Below are 24,323 nucleotides of genomic sequence, written 5' to 3'. Positions count from 1 at the left end.
AAAAGTAATCGTATCCCATTCACTTATTTACAAGAAATTAATGCAGGTCTTTAATTAAAAGTGTAAGTGTCTATAGTGAAAATAATAAATTTTCAAATAATACTGCATCGCGTAAATCAAGTGTATTCAATTAATGATTGTTAGGAAATGCAGGTTTCATAAATAGTTATTAATTCCTGTTTTCATTTAATTAACCATTACATTTTCTAACTCATAGCGCAACAACAATTAGAGTTTATACTGAATATTCAGTATCAGATGGACTTGGTGTGTTCTTCAAAACACTTCAAAGCAACCATCATTTATAAAATAACAGCTGATAATGATGGAAGCTTTGAAGTGTTACGAAGGTAAAAGTTACAAAATAAATTAAAGGCTACGTAATTAATCACATAGTTACAACAGTATTCTACAGTAGCTTATTTCATTACTTTGATTTATTTTCCTTTTTATTGTTCATACTATTATTCACATCACACTTATTTAATAAAATAATTGTGATCGCTTTAACAATTCTAAAGTTATGCTCAATGCAGAATACATTGTTAGGAAGTACACTGCTGGCGATTAAAATTCCTAGCATCATCAAAGAAAGCAATCAGAAGAATTATGTTTATTTTTATAAATAAATTCTAATGGAAAGATGAAATGATTAAAAATTTGGTTAATTTTGAGGTGCAGAACATGCAGAAATAAGCATCTCGAGCATACGCCTTTTTGAATAATAACATTTCTTATTTCTTTCTTCTTTTCGAACAGTCTGTGGAAGGAAACGATTCGAACAGACTGTGGATAGTTTTGGAAAGTACTTCAGTCCAAACTGTTTCAATTCAATGGCAGAAGTCATCTGTTCTATTGCTACCGGCGGGTACTGGCAGGAAGTCTTTCTGAGAATTTTGACCAGATGTATGATGTTTGTCAAATCTTAGAAAGCACTTGCCAAGGTAGGAGTTGAACACCCTGTGTATTGAGAAAAATATATCACAGTATTGGGGAAAGTGGGATCACACCCTATTCTGTTAAAAGGGAGCAATGAAGGTATCGAAATCATAACTATGGAAAAGCTACAAGCATTAAAACCAGCCAAACTAAAGGATATATGGGGCTAGAGATGAACGGCATGTGTGCCATATGACACCCATACCATCAATTCAAGTACTAAACCTGTATAACAACAATGTTCGTTTCCCGTAGTGCATCCACAAATGGGTAGTATTGTAGGCCCTGACTCCTGTCCTGTAGCGTCAAATTCAAGAGAAACCAAAGCAATAGCAGCTTTGTTGACAGTACATGGCACTGAGGACATCATCGCAGCGTAGATGAGGATACTTGGTGTGGCACAACACAGCTAATTACTTGACGCTCCGTAATAGCGATGCAGACAAAATGTCTATCGTTTCAAGTATTTGTGAGTGATCTCAACGGTAGCTACTGAAACGGATGGAACGGATACTAGTAGCTACTGAAACAGATGGAAAAGAAAACAAACTTATTTTAGCCTCCAAGAAACCCGCTCATTTTAATTGTTCCTGAGCGAAACATTAATAGAGTTGAAAACATTTGATACCTAATCTGTTCACATACGTTTAAAAGACTTGTATCCATTCTACAAAGTCTATTACAAAAAAAAAGTCTTTTCTAGTATGTAAATAATTTTCAACATGGTATCTGTTTTGGCCTCCTCGGTGATTGCGGTGATTTGTGCCCAGAGGGCGCACCGCACAAAAAGTTAGTTGCGTTACAGAACGTAAGGGAAGCGGACACGCCAAAATGTCGGGCGTATTACCGCTAATTGAGGTAATTGCATCGTATCTGTCAGGTGGCAGAAAACTAGTATGATGTATCAATTCACATGCCAGGTGGCAGAATATGTCTATCATGTACATGCCAGGAGGCATAACGCTTGTAAATAATGCCAGGTGGCATACGACTTGTAAATAAATTGTAAATAAATGTACAGTAAAATATCTTGGTGCAATAGATCAAGGAACAAGCATCAACAACCTTCTGATCATTTGGATACGTACATTTTTTCTGGTGACACCGGACTTGATTTGTGGAGATGAAGAATGGACGAAGAAAATTAGTGAGTTCATGACTGAAAAGCCAGGATTTAACGCGAAGAAATTCGAGGTAGGCCCTTTTTCATTTTTCCAGTTTTGAATAGAATTGTTGAATAAAAATCTTGGTGATTATTATAGTTGATAGACTCTAATGTAAAATGGAGGCTATGAATAAGGCAAAGAAGTTGCGTACGGTGACGCGTAACTTAACTACTAAGTTGATGAGTAAAATAGATTCTGCTTTGTTAGAAGAGGGTGAAACCGCGGATGAGAAATTAAAAGAATTACTCGAAATGTTACTTGAAAAATCGCAGTTGTTGAAACAATACGATTCTGAGATTGAAAAACTTATAATTACGGAACAGGAGTTGGAAACAGAAGTAATTTCCGCGCAGGAATATCAGGAAAGAATTATAAGTTTTAAATGTAAAATTCAGGAAAAATTAAGAAAAAACGCGTGTAAAGTTGAATCTAGAAATTCTAGTGAGGAAACTATATCTCCGAAGTTGAAAACTTGTGAAGTTAATACTTTAAAATTGCCAAAATTAACGATTACAAAATATTACGGTGATCCTTGTTCTTGGCTTGAATTCTGGAATCAGTTTAGTAATTCCATTCACCGAAACGAAAGTCTTAGTTCGGTTGACAAGTTTTGTTATTTAAAATCGCTTTTGGGAGGTTTAGCTTTAAATGCTATTAGTGGATTAACATTTACTAGTGAAAACTATACGGTGGCTGTTGATATACTAAAAAACCGTTTCGGCAGAGATGACCTGCTAATTAATGCGCATATGAATAAATTGTTGAGTTTAGAACCTGTAAAATATTCCGGAAATACGGCTTCTTTGAGGAAGCTTTATAACGATATAGAAATACAAATAAGGAATTTAAATTCTTTAAATGTTACTAGTGGTTCTTATGGACATTTATTATCCCCTATTTTGTTAAAGTTAATACCCGAGAATTTAACTCTAGAATTCACTAGGAAAAGAAGTGATAAACAAAATTTCGATGTTAATGAACTACTAACGTTCTTGAAAACTGAAGTGGAATGTAAGGAAACATCAATGATGTTAGCGCGTTCTAAGAATTTTGATGTAAATGAAACATCAATACGAAACAAAAGTTCCCATCAAGGTTATCAAAATAAATCTTACATGCATTCTAAAAGAAATATTTACAGTACGAATAAGCAAGGTGCTTCGGTATTAACTAGTCAAAGTGAAACTCCCTCTAAATACTTTCAAAATTCACATTTTAATCCAAATCGAAAGTTCTCTACCCCGCCTAAGAAAGAGAATCAAAATGTCTGCATATTTTGTTTATCTGCTTGTCATATGAATCATGATTGCGCACTTGATTTAAAGGCTCGCCGAAAGGCATTAATGGATCGAGGTTTATGTTTTATTTGCTTTTCGAAAGGACATCCAAGGCGTTTCTGTCCTCATAAAGATGAAAAATGCAGACTGTGCAATGTCCAAGGTTTACATAATTCGTTAATATGTGACGCCGCATCGAAAGATTTAGAGACGGATACTTCCAATCAGACAAAACAAACGCCAATCCTTGAACCTTCTCTTTCGCTCTTATGTAATGAAAATAATAACAAAATTAAACCACCGACTTCCGTTCTTTTACAGACGTTTTCGGCAACAGTTAGGTGTAAAAGGGGGAACGAAAAGGTATTACGTTGTATGCTAGATTCAGGGTCAACAAAGTCATTCATCTTACGAGAAGTGGTTGATTCACTGGGGTTGAAAATTATTAATAAAGAAGCGCTTATTATTTTCACATTTGGATGCAAAGATGCAAAAGAGCGCTTGTATGATATGGTAGAAATCGTATTGCAAAATGTAAGCCATCCCAATAAAAAGATAAAAATTAACTCAATAGTCATTGATTCTATAACACTAGGGCAAGTAAAAGTTCCTTCTCGGTGGATACGAAAGATGGCGTTTGAGAAGGGAATAGAATTAGCAGATGCTGGTACGAGTGACGAAATTCAAGTATTAATAGGTTCGGATTATATTTGGGAAATTTTAGGAGAACGAAACGTGAAGATTTGTAAAAAATTAGTCGCAACAGAAAGCACTTTCGGTTTTGTGATTCAAGGCAAGGACGAAGGATCAAAGTGTAAGGACGCAAGAGTTAATCATATAACCCTTGTAAATGAGGGCTTAGATTATGAAAGAGTTAAAAAATTATGGGAATTAGAAGCAATTGGGATAAGTTCGAATAAAGAAATATCTCTATCAGATAAAGAAATTTTAGAGTCATTTGAACGAAATACAACTTACAAGAATAAAAGGTATGAAACTCGATTATTGTGGAAAGAGGGTGTTGAAGGTTTAAATAACAGTTATGAAATCGCGAAACAGCGTTTACAATTTTTAAATAATAAGTTTCAGAAAAATAGCGAGCTATATTTAAAATATAATGAGATAATTAATGAACACTTGAGAGATGGTATAGTGGAACGGGTAGATACGTATTTAAATAGTAGTTTGAAAACGGGGTATTACATGCCTCATCACGCGGTAGTGCGCGAGCAGAAGGATTCTACAAAGGTTCGAATAGTTTTTGACGCTTCTTCTAAAATTAAGGGAAATTTATCACTTAATGATTGTTTGGAAAGCGGACCTAATTTAAATCCTGATTTGCTAAAGATTATCATTAAATTCAGGGTACATTCAATTGCGTTTTGTGCCGACATTCAGCGTGCATTTTTAGAGGTAGGCTTAGCTAAAGAAGATAGGGATTTTTTAAAGTTTTTGTGGATAAATGAAGAAGGGTCAAATCTTGATCACAGTAATTCCAATTTACAAGTTCTTCAACACAATCGAGTTCCTTTCGGGGTCAAGTGCTCACCTTATTTATTAACAGCTACAATAAGACTGCATTTAAAAAAGTATGAAGATGCCTACGAAGAGGCATGCAGTATGTTAAAAGAGCTTTACGTAGATGATTTAATTTCTGGGACAGTTAATGTAGCAAAGGCCTTACATTTAAGCAAGGACATGATTTTCATTCTTAGCGAGGCCAGTATGAATTTACGTAGATGGGTTTCAAACTCACCTGAGCTGAATGAACTATGGAAGCTTAATGGAATTGACTCTCGTGAAACATCTGAAGACTCTTTGGTACCGTTGAAAGTTTTAGGTCTTATCTGGGACAATGTCAATGATAATTTGAAAATAGATGTATCTCAGTTTGAGAAGTTACAAAATCTCAAAGTAACTAAACGCATCATTTTAGCAGCATGTGGTATGCTCTTTGATCCCTTGGGAATTATGAATCCATTTACTGTTCGAATTAAACTCTTAATGCAAACTATGTGGGAAAAGGATATTCAATGGGACGAAAGTGTTCCCCTTGATACAGAATTCATATTTCAAGAATGGTTAAAAGAAGTTGAAAAAATAAAGTTTTTCGAAATTCCCAGACAGTACTTCAGTGATATGTGTTGGAAGTTTATAGAAGTTCACATATTTTCGGATGCCAGTCCCAAGTGTTATGGTGCCGTAGCATATTTTAGATTTAAGAAGAAAAATAAATGTAAAACAAGTTTCATAGTGTCGAAATCCCGTTTGGCTCCATTAAAAAGGGTAACACCCCCTAGGCTTGAACTTTTGGGAACATTAATTTCTGCAAGATTAGGTTCGTATTTGCAATCGATATTTCCGCAGTTGGATAAGGGAAATATATTTTACTGGACTGATTCCCAAATTTGCATTCACTGGATCAAGGGATCTGCCAACGAGTGGAAACAATTTGTTAGAAATCGTGTGGTAGAAATCAAGGAGAAAACAATTTTAAACAACTGGTACTTTTGCAGTGGGAAGACAAACCCTGCTGATAAACTTACGAGGGGGATGGATGCTGAAGCTCTAATTAATGATAGTGATTGGTTTTCTGGGCCACCCTGGCTTTCAGAAGTAGATATTCGACATCACATAAATGAAATGAATACCGAAGCTGACTTGCAAAACGTTAGTGAAGAACGTAAATGTGTTACTTTGAAAACACTTGTGGAATCTACAGAACCGTTACTAAATCTTGAACTGTACGGAAATTTAAACAAAGTACTGGGAATAATGGCTTATGTTCTGCGCTTCGTGAACAACTGTAAATCCGCTCGTGAAAAGCAATCTGGTGGGCTTACCGCCTATGAGTTACGGAAGGCTTCAGAATTTATTATAAGAAATGTTCAACTTAATGAATTTTCAGAAGAAATTAAGGCTTTAAAGACAGAACAACCGATTAAAACTAAAAGCAAAATCATTTCACTTAATCCATTTCTAGAAGAAAACGAAATTTTAAGAGTAGGAGGTAGATTAAGAAATGCAGAAATTACCAGAGAAAGTAAACATCCCATTATATTGCCAAATAATAATCACTTCACAAAATTAATGATACAGCATTATCACGAAAAACATTTACACGGAGGGTTGCATTTAATGTTATCCGCAATAAGCCAATAAGCAATATCCAGAAATACTGGATAATAAGTGCAAAGAATGAAATTAAAAAATGCATTTGGAAATGCATAAAATGTTGCAGAGTACGAGCAGTAACATCTGTTCAATTAATGGGAGAACTACCTGCAAGTAGAGTGATTCCAAGTAGAACCTTTTCAAAGGTTGGCGTTGATTATGCCGGCCCATTTTCTGTGAAAATGAAAAGGGGAAGAGGTATAAGACCAATTAAATGTTATATCTGTATTTTCGTTTGTTTAGCTACAAAGGCTATCCATTTAGAGATTGCTAGCGACTTATCAAGTGAAGCATTCCTAGCTGCTCTAAAACGATTTGCTTCGAGGAGAGGAAAACCTCAAGAAATAAGAAGTGATTGTGGAACTAATTTTATAGGTTCAAATAAAATCCTCAAGGAAGCAGTTTCATCTGTCCAGTCAACCTCAGAATTTCAAAGATGGTTAGCAAATGAAAACATAAGGTGGATATTCAACCCGCCAGCTGCTCCACATCATGGTGGTATATGGGAGGCAGCTGTTAGATCTATGAAGCTGCATCTAAAGAAATGTGTTGGAACTCAAATTTTGACTTATGAAGAGTTTCTAACTCTAATTGCACAAATTGAAGCATGCTTAAATTCGAGGCCAATAACACCGGTCTCCAGTGATCCCAATGATTTGACAGCTTTGACTCCTGGACACTTTATTATAGGGACTTCTTTAACAGCTGTTCCGGAACAAGATTTAACCGAAGTACGAGTGTCTCCATTGCAAAGATGGCAACTAACACAGCAGATGTTCCAAGGGTTTTGGAAGCGGTGGTCTAAAGAGTACCTGTACCAACTACAGCAGCGTAGCAAATGGAGACAGCCTAGCAGAAATATTCGTCTAAATGACTTGGTTCTCATTAAAGAAGATAATATGCCTTCATTACGTTGGAAACTCGGGCGAGTAATAGAAGTGTTTCCTGGAAGAGACAATAATGTCCGAGTGGTTAGACTAAAAATTGTGCACGGGGACATTAAACGTCCTATTACCAAACTGTGTCTTTTACCAGTTGAAGAACATTAACTTAAGTGTTTGGTTTATATTGAATATGTTTTATTATTATTTTCATTTCTTATTGTTCTAATAATTATATTTGTTTGTTATAGTTTAACCCTCATAGTTAACGTTTCAATATAGTAAGATATAAGATGGTAAGTGTAGATTGGTAAGTGTAACATGTAATTTTATACTTTTTGAAGGTTTTTGTATGTTTTCAGTTTCTATATTTTTCAATTACTTGTTTGCATATATTGAAGATTGTATTAAGATGAATGTAATTCATCGGGGGGGGGAGGATGTTTTGGCCTCCTCGGTGATTGCGGTGATTTGTGCCCAGAGGGCGCACCGCACAAAAAGTTAGTTGCGTTACAGAACGTAAGGGAAGCGGACACGCCAAAATGTCGGGCGTATTACCGCTAATTGAGGTAATTGCATCGTATCTGTCAGGTGGCAGAAAACTAGTATGATGTATCAATTCACATGCCAGGTGGCAGAATATGTCTATCATGTACATGCCAGGAGGCATAACGCTTGTAAATAATGCCAGGTGGCATACGACTTGTAAATAAATTGTAAATAAATGTACAGTAAAATATCTTGGTGCAATAGATCAAGGAACAAGCATCAACAACCTTCTGATCATTTGGATACGTACAGTATCACTTGCTTTTACTATATAGACAATTAAGAAACTAACATCCTTTGTATGATCCTTAACAGAAAAATACATTTCATTAATACTTTCAAACAAAATTTTACGCAAGATCTGATTGTTCTTTCAAGTTATGCAGTTTATCATTACTCACCTCTAAAATAAAGGAAACTTTTCAGATATAATTTATTTATCATTACTCAGCTCTAGATTAAGGTAAACTCTTAAATGTAAGTTATATTTCAAATAAAACCAAAAAATTCGCCTTTGTTTTTTTTCCCTACAAGTATGTTTTTCACATTCTAAAACTGTAAATATTCTGCATTAATTCTTCAAATATCTTATTGCAATATTAAAACCCATTTACGCATACATTATTTTCTGAATACCTTTATCATTTTTAGATCCTCCAGAACCATTGAATGTTCCAATAACCTACTGATAATTTTAGAAAATAGGTTTTGTTTTGAATATTCGTTTGGCATGCGCGTTACAAAACAAAAAGAGGCTTCTATGTCGCGAAATGCTCTAAATCCTTATCATTTAACTCATAGTTATCTGCTAAACTGAATGTCGTATCTAGTTTTTGAATACAGAACTAATAAATCATTATTATGAACAGAATTAACAATATTTTAGTATTTTAGTTTTTTTCGCAATGCTAGATAAAAACCTGTAAATAAAACAGGATATTTTTGCAAATATTGTAATTTAAGCTACATATCATCGATACCACACTAAAACCCTGAATCTGATTTATCTGCTGTCTTTTTAACATGAATTGCTTATGCTTTTCTGCTTTGCATTGCATTAAAAAAAACAGATTTATAGCTTATGAAATGAATATATGAAAATTTTTATTTCAAAATCAAATTTAATTTCTTTTAATACCAATTGCCTGCGAAACGGAAATATATTTCTCTTAAAACATAAATTTTACAAATTTATAGTTTTGATGCGGCTTGGACAATATATGCAGAGTGTTAACTATGAGTTTTATTTCCTTAAATATTAATGCTACTCTAAGATTCCAACCTTTGAGTACAACTAATAATGAGGAACCTTAAGAACTGTTAAGCGAATAATCGTTTAGTTTAGTAGACAGAAAGCAGAACTCAAGAAGGGTAAAATACCCTTATTGTTAAAAATAAATTTAACAGACGACTCCTTCTTGGAGTTGACAACAAAACCTCCACTTGGGCTTGAACTCAGGAATACTAAGAAGTAAAACTTAACTAAACTTAACAAAATGATATAGCCGAAGCGATCAAGATTCTAACAGAGTTGGCCCCTTAACGCTAACTAACGGCGAAGCTATCAAGGGCCTAAAGTACGGCCGAGCGTAATAATAGCTTAAGAGAGAGAGAGTAGCCTAAAAGGCGAACGCGCGCTGCTCAGAATGTTTGGTTCTCTAAAGAAGTCAGTAGAACTTCAAAGTTAAATGCTTCTCCTCCTCATTTCCATTTGACCGCGATTCTGAAAATACGTTCTGGCCGGAAGTTGTAATCTAAAATTAAGAATGGTAAAGTAAGAAAGCATTAAGAAAGTAGCTTTAACTAAAAATTAACGGTTAGAAGACATAGGATAAACCTTACACTACATCTAGAATTCTAGTCCCTAAAATCTTTAGACTAAATTGCAGAATTTTATTAGAGTAGTCACAAATTCTTATTTGTTACTATGGGTGAGCAGATTTCTGTAAAAGAAGTTTAATTTTTATAGTATTTCAGCAGGTAAAATATCCAATATGTAAAATATTCTAAGCTTTTATAACTCTTGAGTTCAAGTCTTGAAGATATTTGAAAACGAATTTATTCATAAAACGTTTCTTTCAAATATGTTTCCTAATAAAGTTAAAAACTTTTCAAACAAACTTAGCAGATACGCATGAAAAGATATTTGTTTTGGCGATTAACAGTTCCGTCATGGGCCAACCAGTGCTCATTAAAGAATTTACAACAGGTTGCTTTAATTTTATTCAAAACGTTCTTTAATGTTCACATTTGAGCGAATTTTGCATTTGAAATATTGGCATTTTGTCTTTAACAACAAAATATATATATATATATTGAATTCTTTCCCTACTTGAAATTTTTCTCTCCCAAAAGTCATACAATTGGTTGGTATTTTGCCGTCTTTACAGTATTTTTTCCAGTTGCAGTATTGAGACAATTCTTGTAAAATTCTTCATCTTATAATACGGAATTTTTATCTAAATTTTGCATGTTGTGTCAATAATTAAGGAAATAAAGCTGTTGAAAACTTTTACAAACACTGTATTTGAATAATTTACAACTTACCAAAATTTGAATAATGTGATGTAATATAGAAACTCATCGCTGTTCTGAAAAGTTCGAGAATGAGAGATTCAACATAAGGCATTTTCTGTCTCTCCATCCAAGATGGAAGACGTTCCCTGCCAACTACAGCATCCAGTTCCATTTGAGCAAGTTTCTGTTCATTTGGGTGTTTACTTAATTCCAACAGGAGACGACAGATAGTTAGTGATCCACTTCCTTCCATCAACATATTCATAGCAATGGCTCGTAGTCTATCCACTGAAATTATTTGCAATAATTCAGAGTTATAACTGCAAGAACACGCAACCATTTAAAAATTAAGATAATTTTAGTTACCCACTAAAGTGAAAAACATATCATTATAATTTAAGCTTAAAAAGTTCAAAAAATAAGAATGCTTATAAGTATTTACTTTGTTATTTATGAATAGCAGAAAATTCCTATCTAATGATCAATTCATTGTGCTTAATATTTGCACATATACTCTAAATATTACACATGTAATCTTTGTATAAAATTATTATATACATGTATTCTAAAAAACTGCCAAAACGCTAGGTGCAGCTTTACTTTAAATTTCTTAAGATTCGTTTTAGTGTATAAAAGTGGATGTATGACGTAACAGTTGAAAGGCTGCCCCACTAGCAAATACGAATGTAACAGGCAAATGTTCCTAGAGACGCGTTCTCATAAAATCCGTTTAAATGGCTGGTTTCCAACTGTTGCTTTGTATACTGTGTTACTCACCTTAAAAAAAAGGAAAGATCTCTAGGAACGTATCCTAACCTCGTAAAACATATTCTAGAAATGCTCTATTTGGCGGGTTGTTGTGGATATTTTTTCCGATCGGACAGCAATTGTATGAGTCTTAGCAGTTACGTTTTAGTGTGAGTTTGATCAAAATGCATGATAATCACTGTCTAAACAAAGACAGATTGTAAAAGCCGCAAGAAAGGCATTTTATTTCCAAAAAATATGAATGTAGTTCGAATTATACAGTATTAGCAGCTAGAATGTGTAGGGAGTATGCCATACGAAGAAACCAATGAGCTTCCATAAGTAGTGCAAAGATGGAAGATGGATTTAAAAGGGCAAGTATATAAAGTATTAGAAGAACATAATACTTTATATACTTGCCCTTTTAAAAGTCTCCTTTTAATATTAGAGGTCATAATCGCCAAATCCTAGTGGTGACGAATTATCGTCCACCACCTTTTAGTTCGGATGCCATTGTATAATCATTAAGTTATTGTGAAGTAGGCGTACATGAAAAATGAGCAATAACCTCACCGGGACCCGAAACTGGACCTCTCGAATACACGCCGAATGTGCTACCGTTACACCACGAAGGCATGCCTGAAGAGGACGAAAATATCTTATACTGCGTCAAATCATTAATAGTCAACTTCACCCAACAACCCCAACTATATAATTCAAGCTATTATACAGCGTGAACAGCATTTCTGTAGTGCTTATTAGTCGTGATTTTCACTAATATTGAGCTAACAAGTGTATTCGCATACTAAGAAGATCGCATAAGAAAGTGGATCCATTTCGTTAACAAGATGCTAAGCATGAGATAACGGTTAATATAAGTACAACTTCTTTTCACGATGAGTAGTCATTTTTCAGGTGAGCGGAGGATCTGCTCGTTATTAGTTAGGCATGCCCTAACGTTTTTAGTATTACATGAGGTACCGCATACCTATAATATAAACGACTGGCAAGTTTGGATCGAAGAAGTGAGATGAAATCGAGCAAGATAGACATTTTATTATACAAGGAAACATTTTGATAATTTATTTATTTTGATTTGGTCTCTTTATTAATTTAGGGACTGGGCAAATTATTTCAAGTTAGCTTTCAAATTAGCTTATCCAACAATATCCAAAATTCACTGCCCTTGAACAAAAGTCTTGGTCTAGAACGGAGAATGCAGTTAACCGTCACAAAAACACCCTTGCAGTTAAATTCGAAAAACTTCTTTTACAGTCTTCCAGTTCAAGTAGTTCAAAAAATCTTCCCATTGTAAACATCAAGCCAATAGTTAATATTTCTAATGTTAGTCTTTCAGAAGAACAAGAGAGAATTCTAAAATATAATTTTAACTTCTCACAAACCTGTAAACCCTCGATTCCAAAGATTTTGGCTCCTATCGAAAAAGCTTTCAAGTTCAGTAAAGTTTCAGATTCACAGAAAGAAATGATTAGGCATCTTATCGCTCATAATGTGAAATTCAATAATAAACCTTTGAAACCAAATCTAACTGCGAGAGAAAGAGCTACAATGCGCGAGATTCATTCTAACCCGGATATTGTCGTTTCAAAGGCCGACAAAGGTGGCCAGATAGTCGTCATGGATAAGAACACTTACAACGATGGTGTCACTAAACTCTTAAACGAAGGACCATATAATCCGATCCCTAAAGATCCTTCACCTTCGGACTTATCCAAAATAAAAACTGCGATCAAATCTTCGCAAATCATTTCAAGCAACTTAAAACATTCGCTTATCCCATCTGTTGCGAATTGTGCCAGATTATATGCTCTTCCCAAAATTCATAAAAGTGGTATTCCTTTCCGCCCTATTGTATCAAATTTAGGTACTGCCTCCTATCCATTAGCTAAATATTTAGTTTCTAGATTTTCCACTCTATTAGACAATAACATTTACACCATAAAAAATTCAATAGAGTTTGTAAAAAAGGTTAAAAACATTTCTCCTCGTAATTTACTCATGGTTTCTTTTGATGTAAAATCATTATTCACTAATGTCCCAGTGGAGGGTGCATTAAGATGTCTAGAAACCAGACTTCGCGAATTTCATTTCTCTTGCATCGAAATTGATGAGCTAATTTCTCTCACTCAACTCTGTTTGAAACAAACACATTTTGTTTTCCAAAATAAATATTACAAGCAAACTGAGGGATTAGCCATGGGAAGCCCCCTCAGTCCCATCCTGGCTGATATCTACATGCATTATTATGAATCAAAATTGTTTGAAACTTTAAACTTCCCGGCATGGTTCCGCTACGTAGACGATACTTTTACCCTGTTTGAAGGTAATAAAGATGATTTAAATAGAGTTCTTTCAACAATGAATTCTATTGATCCTGCTATTCAGTTCACTTTTGAACATGAGACTTGCAATTCTCTTCCGTTTCTCGACATTCTGGTCACACGTAACACATCCAACTTCAGTACTACAGTTTACCGTAAACCTTCATCGGTTTGCCTTCCACCACACTTTAAATCATGTCATCCGACTAAACAAAAGTTAGCTTCATTTTATTCCTATGTTTTCCGTGCTCTTCAAGTTTGCTCCTCCAAACTAGCCCTTGATGAAGAACTAAATTATTTAAAAGCAATAGCTATTGACAGGGGCTTTTCACCCAACATTATTAATCAAGCAGTTAAAAAATTCTCATCTCAACACACTAAAAGCCACACTCTTATTTTAGGAGATTATAAAAATTCTGTTGTCATTCCCTTCTTTCCATCAATTAGCTATAAAGTTGCACAGATTTTGCAGAAATTTAACTTTCGGGTTGTTTACTCTCCCATCAATAAAATTCCAACTTCTATACTCAAGGACCCCATTCCGGATATGAATTCCTGGGGTATTTATAGGATTCCTTGCCAGTGCGGTTTAATTTACATTGGCCAAACTAAGAGAGCCTTAAAATTTCGCGTCAAAGAACATGAGGCATATGTTAGAAAAAAGGAAACACAGAAGTCTTCTGTTGCTCAACATTGTTGGTCCGAAAATCACACTTTCAATTTTTCTGCTGCCAAAATTATTCAAAAAACATCTTCCATTGGAGAACTGGATTTTCTAGAGGCATTTCACATTCATAAAAATCTTTCTGTTCTAGTTAACGATCCTAATTCCAATCCAAATTTGCCTTCGGCTTTTAGAGAAATTATGTTTTAGTTCTGGTTTCGCCAACAGATGGCGCCACTTGCTTATTCTTGTCCAGGCTTTGTTATCTTATCTAAACATTATTTCCTATCTTGTTCATTTGCGGTTTTGCAGCTGATGATGATGGTTCGGTAAAACCATCGAAACTAGTCCTGTGAAAATTTTGCAAATTTACGCTGATTTTTGTTGTTTGACTTCTGAATTAGTATTTATTCGGCGTGTTATTGTGTCTTAATTAGCTTCTTTGATTTTACCTTCCTTGTAAAACAATGCAATGCCTGTACCTGGTGAAATTTGTCAATTACTCGAGTTATCATTTAAGTAAATTTCGAGAAGATATAAACTGCATTAGTATTTTATAGAATCCATAGCCTATATTCCCGCAGGAACGTAAAAAATGTGAATTGTTTTCGCCAAGATTCGAATTCCGGACCTCTCGAGTATGCGTCTAGCGCGCTTCCAGTCATACCACGAAGGCATGCGGAAAGGAGGGAAAAAATACCCCATAACTTCAGGAAAAATTGTATTTTCTCTTTGTTCAAATTCCAGTAACTCTGTTTTAAATACATAAATTAAATACTTATATCGTATTAAATTTCATAAGCTGAACAAAAACAATTCATTCATAAACTCAGTTAGGTTCATCATTACAATAAATCATATATATGTTAAAGATTTTCAAAAAAAATTGAGAAATGGGAGTAAATTTTATAAGTGTTGTTAACAAAGAAATTTTAACAAAACCAGGATCATAATGTTTATCACAGAGTTATTTTATTGTGTAATAATTGGATTTAGTATTAAGTAATAGCTGTGCAGCAGCTTTCCTTGAGTAAACCTATTAAATATTCTCATAAGTATATAATTTTATATTTCATCTCATTCAACTTAAGTTTAAATGAAGTATTTAGAGTCTAACAACCTAATAACCAGTTTTTATTTCCTCCTTGTTAACTTCGCCATATAACAAATTGAGAAACCTGGTTCACTTACACATGTTTGCCAACCGATACACTGAATTATAAAACTTGAAACGGAATGTATGATTATGTTATTGATTTTAATTACTAAGTATTTTTAGCCTTGATAGCAATTTTCTTCATTCTCAACAATATCTGTTAAAACACCGATCATTTCACTGTCATTTAAAGGCTTTCAATGGACGCCTTGTTTCAGATTTTGAAGACTCATCCTAAAATTTAAACATAAAACATCTGTCGAAAATAAGTACTTACTAGTAAAAGAGCTGGCATCAACATCTCCACTCTTTTTAAGATTCTCCATTTGATTCAGGTAACAATCCACATAATCTCTGAGATAGTTGGGATCGAAAGTTTTTATATGTTCGTCTACAATAGCATCCACTGTCTTCTTTAAAAGATGCCTTCCTCTGTGTAACTTCTCAGAGCTTGGAAACAGTTTCATTACAATATACCTACAACAAAAACGAGTTGATAGTCAAATTTTGTGACATACTTCTGGTATATTTCAAGCACCAAAATTTATCGGTTTAAAAGCATTCTTATTATTGTATGTTAAAAGATACCATAATACTACCTATTAAGTTATTATAATCCTACGTCTATTTTATCATGATCATTATTATGCTTTTACGAACTTCATAAAGGCACATTTGATTAAGTTTTTGCCTTTGTTTCCAAACGGTAATTTATAATTTTGTTCTGTCCTTTAACGTTATTTGTTTTTTTTTTAAATTCAAGTACATCTTATTACATTTATTAGAGAAATATTTTATGTTAAAAGCTTGTAGTAGTTAGTTTACGATGCTTCCTTAATATTTATTACACAATTATTTCCTCATGTCCTTAGCATTTTTACATTAATAGCAGGAAAAACATAATCATTAACCAAAACTGTCAAACATTATGGAGCAATTCTATGCACAGTCAAACTCCCATTCAGCTGTTAAAATAATCAGTTACAGTTCCAGATAGTTAGCTAGTATAATAATTCTCCAAAAAGCATAAAATTTTGTTTTCCTTTGCAAATGTTTCGTGATTTAGAATTTTTTTTAAACAATAATGATTAGATTAAGTTTTGAGGGTTCAACTGTGAGCTAAGCTTCTTTTAAATGATATTCTGTGACATTGGTTTTAGTTAAAACATTGTAATATTTACATAAAAACGCGACTAATCAAGAGAAACATGGCAACTTTAAGATTAATTATTGGCAATATTTTAACATCAGTCCGTCGTTAATACCAAATGAAAAACACAACACATATCGTTGGCCAGCTTAGTTAATTAACTATGGACTTAGTTAATTAATCAACTTAGTTAATTAATAGACTTCCATCTACACTATGCAAAAGAAAAGCCATGAAAAGCTCTTTGATTTCTTTTTTCATAAGGTTAATTAGAAATCAGTAGGGAATAAAGATAGGAATTTGTATGTTATAAAATTACTAATTAGTATGGAATATTATTTGAGAACTTTCTAAAACAATGCCTAATTTCTAGGATATCTAAGATCCTTAGTTACTGAAAAAGTGGGAAAAACATTTTTGGTTTTCACATGAAAAGGAGAAAAGATGGACTTCAAATTTTCTTCACAAAAATATGAAATAACTATTCATTTTTAAATGTGGTTTTACCGGATATCAGGAGAGAAAAACAGGTTCATGTTAACATAGCGAATGAACAGGGGCGATAGCGTATTTATTTCTGGTTTGCTTCAATCGGATCACTACTATGTGTGATGAGTACAATGTTCTAAAATAGTGTTTTAACTGTCAAAGTCTTTGGTAATAAAAAATATGCGATTAAGCAATTTTTATCCTGATCTGGACAGAAAAGTCGGGCTAATACTATAATTTAAAGCGAAGACATTTTATTGTGCATTCTACAATTTTAGTGACACGCGTATACTTTACTATATATCCTAACTTCTCAGGCACACTGTGTCATGTCTCATACTGAATTTCTGTTTCACAAAATATATATAGTAATACTAAGAGTTAACTTCATACATTCGTTCACTTGTTCCATGAAATTGTGTGTAATGAAAATATTTGATTGACTAGATCTTGCACTGTCCGATAGGTTTTGAAAAACCAAAGAATTTACTTACCGAAAAATTTTGCGTTTGTTTTTGTAGATAGCTCACTTATCAAATATACTATCATCAGATTAGACGCAAATCATTGCTATACGCTCCACTATGGAACATGGTCAAATCTCACTGCGTGACGTCACTAATCTGTTTCTTTCTCCCAATGTCCTGTAATGTCAAGGCTAAGTGATTCGTTGTTCTATACCTTTGTGTCGGAAATTTTATTTAATGCGGTCGTACCTTTTTATTTGACCAGATTGTATTTTTAAATGAAATCTGTGTATGAATCAAATAATTCGAGTATATTAATTTACCAAAGACATATTGACAAGTCTATGCCTATTAAAAAATTTTAAATCAAACGGAAAGAAAAAATAATAGCAAAACAAATATAAAATTTATACATTTTTCTCTTAATCATGCATAAATAAGAAATTGTGTTTATATTTTAAATTCGGAATATTTTTAATAGATCAGTAATTAGTTTTGTTCTTTTGCAGGCAGTATCGTACGTTTCTTTATTAACAATGACTTCAGTCACAGATTCGAGGTAATTTTGCAAAATGTTTGATCAATTAAAATGATTAAAAATTTAAAACATTCTACTTAAACTTTTCAATCAAATAGTTGACATCTTATTCAGTTCAGTTTAGTGTTTTATATATATTTTTAAAATAATTTTAAAAGGATCTATAATGAAAATTAAAATTTTAGTTTTTTTAATATTGCCATTTCATTTGTAATTAAGTTAAATATAAAAAATGCTGATTTAGGCTTTAAAAATTTTGACCACTGAAATAATATTGTAAGAAATATTAATAATTTAAAAATTAAATAGCTTCGTATTTATTTTTCATTTTAACAAACCAAACAAATTAATCATGAAGCTTAAGATATCAATTTTGTTATTTTTAAAGTAATAGAATGTTACGATAACAATGAAATGAACATGCATCAACTGCTATAAAGAAAACTTACTTGAAAAACGAACCAACTAGCATTAGTCGATTGTCTGTGAACGTATCGATTAAATCATGAACACCTTTAGAAAGTTCTGCGAAAACATTTCCATCCTTTTTAAACTTTCGTAAAAATAAGACGTGAGAAATGACACTATTAATCACGTAAGAGACGTGGAAAGCAAAGTCAACTGGTTTAGCGTTTGTTTCCTTCAAGTCATCTAGCAAAGTTTTGATCTCTTCCTGTATCTTTTCTTCTATCGCGGTCTTTCCAAATCCGAAACTTTTGGCTGTTTGGAGAAAAAACCGACGATGTTCCTTCCATGGTGACCCTTCTTCTTGAGCTATACCTGAAAAAAGAGAAAAGTATTTAACTAGTAGAAAGTGACTTATATATGAAGTTATATATATGAAAGTGATATATGAACTTCATGATGATTTTCCGTTGAACTTCGATTTAAAACTTCGATTCGTTTTCGTTAACTTCGGTTTAAAGCATGTTTTATTAATTTTACTGGAAATGCTATTGTTTCTTGCCTTTAGTGTATGAGATTTTTTTCACATTTAACTTTACAACACTTTTCACTTTTAATTGTTAGAACAACTGACTGTCCGAATTGTCGATAGTACGGACTTCTAATTTGGTTGGGTTTCGTGGTTTGCTCCATGTGTAACGGGAATACGAACTTGTTTCCCTTAGAAATTCCTTCATGAAGGCATCCCTCCCTTTAGGTATAACTTTTGTATGTTTTGATATCCAAATAATCTAAACGAAGAGAGACACGTTCACTGCTACATTTATCTTAAAAAAAGGAATCATTGACTCTAAACTTAGGTAAAAAGTAAAATTTTGGCTGGTAGTAATATCTGGTGGCACTAATACTTGGTGGGACCAACCCTGGCCTTGATGATAATTGCATAGTTATTGTGGCACTCATAAGATTAGATTTGAGAGATTCGTGGGGTACGTTACTGAACTAAACCGTAAGGTGCTTCCTAGAGCTGTTTCAAGGACTTAATAAACGATTCCTAACCATTTTGTTTCAAAGATATTCTGTTGGTATTAAATACGGACTCCTATCAAGCCTCATCAATATACAGATGTTATCATTTTGTAGCTATTTTATTACCAAAGAAACAGTAAAAGTGGATATAAGAATCGAAACATATTAACAATTGCTCATTGTTATGGATGTAACGTGATCATGCATTTCTTAGTTAGCGATTTGACTTTGAAATACAGAATAGAATCGTCTTAAAAAATGTAGGGCTCTATATATTTTGATTCCTCTTGAACACCAGACAAAAATTTATGCAACATTAAACTCGTACGTTGAAAATACAATTAATGAATTCAAACTGATCAGTGCCTGTGTATGGAAAGCCCTCCCTTACCAGAGAAGCTAAGTGCATCGCTGCAGATACAAACAATCGTGATTAAATTTTTCATTAAAATTAGGTCGTAGCATTTGTTGACTGTTCGGTCTATTCGGGTTATTTAAATTTATTGAAGGAAATAACGACTTTGCATAGTTCAGTAGTCCATTTCGCTAGCTTTTGCCCACTTCAGACACTAAAATATTATTTATATTTTTGCTAAAAGCAAACTCTTCTTCCTTGGTTACGGCCTATGAGTCATTTTAAAATCAAAACCTACGCAGAATAGAATACTACTGCTTACAGCTGCTCTATCCCGTGCACTTCTGAGATACGCTGTTGTCTTTTAAATTTCTGAATGCCAGGCAATGTTATTTTATTTTTGGTTTATAATTAAAGCAGGGAAAAAATCTTATTTCTTAACTTTAAAATTTTCCCTATAGTCACTGTTTTATGTCTAAAATGAAATCTTGTTTCTTTTTTTCGTTATTTTGTTTATTGAGTAGAACGACTCATCTAAAAGCTCTTTGCAATTTTCATTTTAAATTATTAACTGTTCATATATTTTGACCTTTAGCAATGAAATTACAGTCTAGTTTGCGCAGTACTCTCAATTAAATTAAACTCGATTTACAATATGTAATTATGTAAATTATTATCTGTAGGAAAAGGGTTTTAGTTGTAAAATTATTTTGTTTGTAATAGAATCAAAATGCCATTTTAATCTTAATTGCTGAAATGCGAAATTTTAAGGAAGTTTTGTTCTTTATAAAGAGTCGATATTAGCCATCCAGGGCAGAATAGTTTCGTATATTTCCGCACTGCTGCGTGTAACATAAAAAAACTACATATCTATTTTTTTGAAATATACATATAGAGAGAGAAAGAGAGAGATGTGTAATAATTTAAAAGTAAGATAAAGTACAGAATTTAATTTAGAATAGTCCCTTAAGTACTGTTTGAATTTCGTAGTAGTAACATGCTCATAATAAATTCCTCTAAACTGTGTTATTCTAATCTTTCTCACATGATTCGTATTTACGTTTATGGCACAGATACTTTTATAACGCTTCAACCAATCATAATATTAAAATTTATGATCTGAAACATAAATTATGAATTAGAATGAAGACGAAATAAGCTTGATTTATTCTGAAAAAGGCCTTCAAATTGGAAACTTGGCTCCCCTGTCAACATATTGCAACTTGTTTTTCCTGCCAACATAACGCTGCATACTTCTTTTTTTTAACTTTCTAACGGTGTAAAACAAATTACAAACGGATGGGAACAGGAGCATGTCTTGAGTCAACTTAGCCATGTATGCCTTCATAACACATGTTTGTCAGTGAAATTTCTTAATATTATTCATATTGCTGCTGACGTCTTTATGCAGCATTATTCGGCCTTCAAATCTTATGTCATTAATATCTAAATTATTACAGTTGCGGCGGACCACGCAGAGATGAGAAAATCGTGTGTGCGGTCACCGCAAGTCTCTGCTTCCAAACTTTTACTATGTTTTTCACGATATGTTTCTGACATCGCAGACGCGATAATTCGTTCTACTTGGCAGTGCAAGAGACTACTGTCAGGAGATTTTAGCGTTTTGTACCGTGTCTGTCGTCAAAGCCTTTCGTTTTCAGGACGGTTGACGAATCAGTGATTTTGTTTTTCCTCTGATATCGTTCCGGATATAACGAATCAGAGGAAACATCAAAATTTTTTTAGGCATGGCAAAATCAGTCTGAAAATTATTTCCACCGGAGCAGACCTGAGAAGGCTCCTAAACTCTCGATTAAAAAGACCTAGAATACTCTTGAGCTCTCGACTAGAGAGACCCTCGTTAGCAGGCTCCTCATATTATGACGACTATAATTCATTTCAATAACTGTCTATGCTCTCCATGAATTATACATATATATTTGTAGAGAGGTTCTCGTAATTGTAATAAATATATTTTGAGTTCAATAATTCAGTAAGTATCACGCAACCTCACAAACGTACCCAATTCATTATAAGAAGTCAGATGCGCTACCTGCCGCCATTCAACATAGTGGTAACACACCAGTCATCCCCACAGTTAATAAAATTTGACTGGCTGCTACAGCAAATTACAATTAGTGTTTATCTTACCTATTTTTTATCTCACATATATATATATAATTATTATATGTATATAAAATGAATTAATACATTAATTTTATATGTATATAAAATTAACTATCCATACTACATGCAATACTATCTAAAAATTCTTGCTGTTTCTTATAAAAATATTAAGAGAAAAATATACCAGGTAAAAACAAAATTTTAATGCCAAAAAAAGAACTGTTTCTTTATTTAAATCAGAATCCCTATCTTTGAAATGGAAAGCAAAATCTTCTTAAAACTATTTGTGTTAAAGATCAGGTTTAGTATTTCCATTTTACTGCATATTGAAGTTAAGCGTTTTTTAGTTATATGTAGTACAATCTTTCTTACAAATATTTGTCTCTTACAACAGTATTATTAAAACACGAATTAAGGGTATTTTAAGGTAAGTATAAACACAAATACAGGCACAGTTATTTTCTTGCGAAAAATAAATATAAATTAAAGCATATGTGCTGATAAATTCTACTACACCTTCAAATACTGCAAAATTTGTTTCATAAAGCATTATATGGAAATTATTTCAAGCATAAATAAAAAATAAAACTTGGTCTGAGGCATTTTGTTACTGTTTGTTATTGTTTCAAAAATTGATTCACGAATTACTTTTAGTCTCAAACACTGAAATGGAACAAAATCGTCCTACACCTTCAATAGTTGATTCTCAATATATATATGATTTTAATATTCAAGGGGCTCGGATTATTATGATACCAATCGGCTATATTTCTAACGATGTCTTGCGTATCTTTGAACAAACGATACTATTTCTTTATCATTTTAATTTTTATGTCCACAATCATTTGCATCAATCAATCATTTGCAATCAGTCATTAAAATGAGTTCTATTATAATTCAGATTTATTTCAATCTCTTAAAAATGATCCATTTTGATTATTGATATTTATTATCATTTTCTATTTTCATCTTAAAATTTTATTTCAGAATTTTTAACATAGAAATGTTTGATTATATAATGTTAATAAATGTTAATTGTTAATAAATCAGTAATTATTATGCCATAAAATATAGGGCTACAGAGATTCTTTCTGAATCGCTGTGGTACCCCATTTAGCTTTGAAACCGAAAGATTCAAATACAGTAGAGCCTTCGTTACCGACGTTCCTGTCTAGAATGTGCTCCTCATTAACAGACAGTTTCTAAGATCCCGGTGTCATTATACACCTCATTTAACTGATAAGCCCTTCATTCTTTGGTTATCTACAAACTGGTGGTTCAACTGTAACTGAACAGTTCAGATTGTTTAATCGGATATTTGACGTTCTTCTATGTTTTAATTAAAGTTTACAGTTTCTTAAAACCCCATTTTTTTTAGGAAATAATCATTTAAATATACGTCCAATGAATTGAAAATTGATTGAATTTGAAATATGATTTAATTTTTTAGAGAATATTTCCATCGAGCCCCCCAAAATGAATTTACAGCAATATGTATAAGGTTCGAGATAAAAACATTTGATACATGAATTACAAAGAAACTGTTAAGCTTACCTAAACCATTAGAGATCCATTCCATAGAAGTGATTTCTTTCGGCCTACCAATAAATTCTTCCGCTCTGCCCACAAACACCTCTTTGATGAGTTTCGCGCCACTGATGACAACGAAAAGTTTGCCTCCAATTGTCCTAAAGCAGAAAACGTTGCCATATTTCTTTGCTAAACGTGCTAAATCAATATGTGGTTTAATAGACAAGAATGGGTAATAGCCAAAAAATGGCAAACCCCAAGGACCTGGAGGCAACCTGAAATTTCGTTTCCAATAACCTAACACTAAATATGACAAGCAAAGGACTACCGCTGCTGAAACGAGAGGCAGAGATAGTTGTTCTAACAGCAGCATAATTAATGCCAGAGTAGTGAAATTTCTGTGTGATGGACCTAGGCACTGAAAATGCCATAATATTGGGGTCAGTTATCTTTTAATGATAAGATATGATAAAAATATGAAATTGTAATAATGAAAATTTCGAAATGATTGTAGACTTGAGAAACTTAATTTACATGTCAGCAGATGGAAGATCTGATTTCCGATAGGGAAGACAATCTTGTCAATGCAAGGGGAGGTACTGATGTTGCTAATCTGTTCAAGAGGAATATTTTTTCTATCTGATTTATCTTCCAGGCAACATTTCTTTAAGACATTATCGTTGACCTTCACAGTTCCCAAGTTAATAGATATGTAACTTTGATTACGCAAAGTATCTGATTATTTGTGTAGTAAAACCAGTTTCAAACGGTTTCGTTTACAACAAGATTTTATGTAACGAAAAAAATTTTTTTTCTCTCTC

The 24,323-nt window shown here is 33.0% G+C and overlaps 1 protein-coding gene across 1 annotated transcript in view; it reads right to left on the bottom strand.

Moving 5' to 3' along the window:
• Positions 1-24,115, bottom strand: part of LOC118195639 (uncharacterized) — an 84,020-nt gene extending 59,905 nt beyond the window's left edge. The window contains exons 1-4 of the mRNA XM_085823034.1: positions 23,527-24,115; positions 18,506-18,836; positions 15,690-15,889; positions 10,534-10,791 (exon numbers count right to left, since the gene is read on the bottom strand). Of these exons, the coding sequence (XP_085679160.1) occupies positions 10,534-10,791; positions 15,690-15,889; positions 18,506-18,836; positions 23,527-23,875 (1,138 nt within the window). The 5' untranslated portion in view covers positions 23,876-24,115. The remainder of the gene's footprint in view (positions 1-10,533; positions 10,792-15,689; positions 15,890-18,505; positions 18,837-23,526) is intronic.
• Positions 24,116-24,323: the final 208 nt, after the last annotated feature.

Source organism: Stegodyphus dumicola, chromosome 8 (assembly GCF_044657685.1).
Source record: "Stegodyphus dumicola isolate Sdum_Otavi_A_Nest chromosome 8, ASM4465768v1".
Lineage (NCBI taxonomy): Eukaryota > Metazoa > Arthropoda > Arachnida > Araneae > Eresidae > Stegodyphus > Stegodyphus dumicola.
Note: the sequence above shows the minus strand (reverse complement) of the source record. Positions and strands in the feature narration are given on the sequence as shown.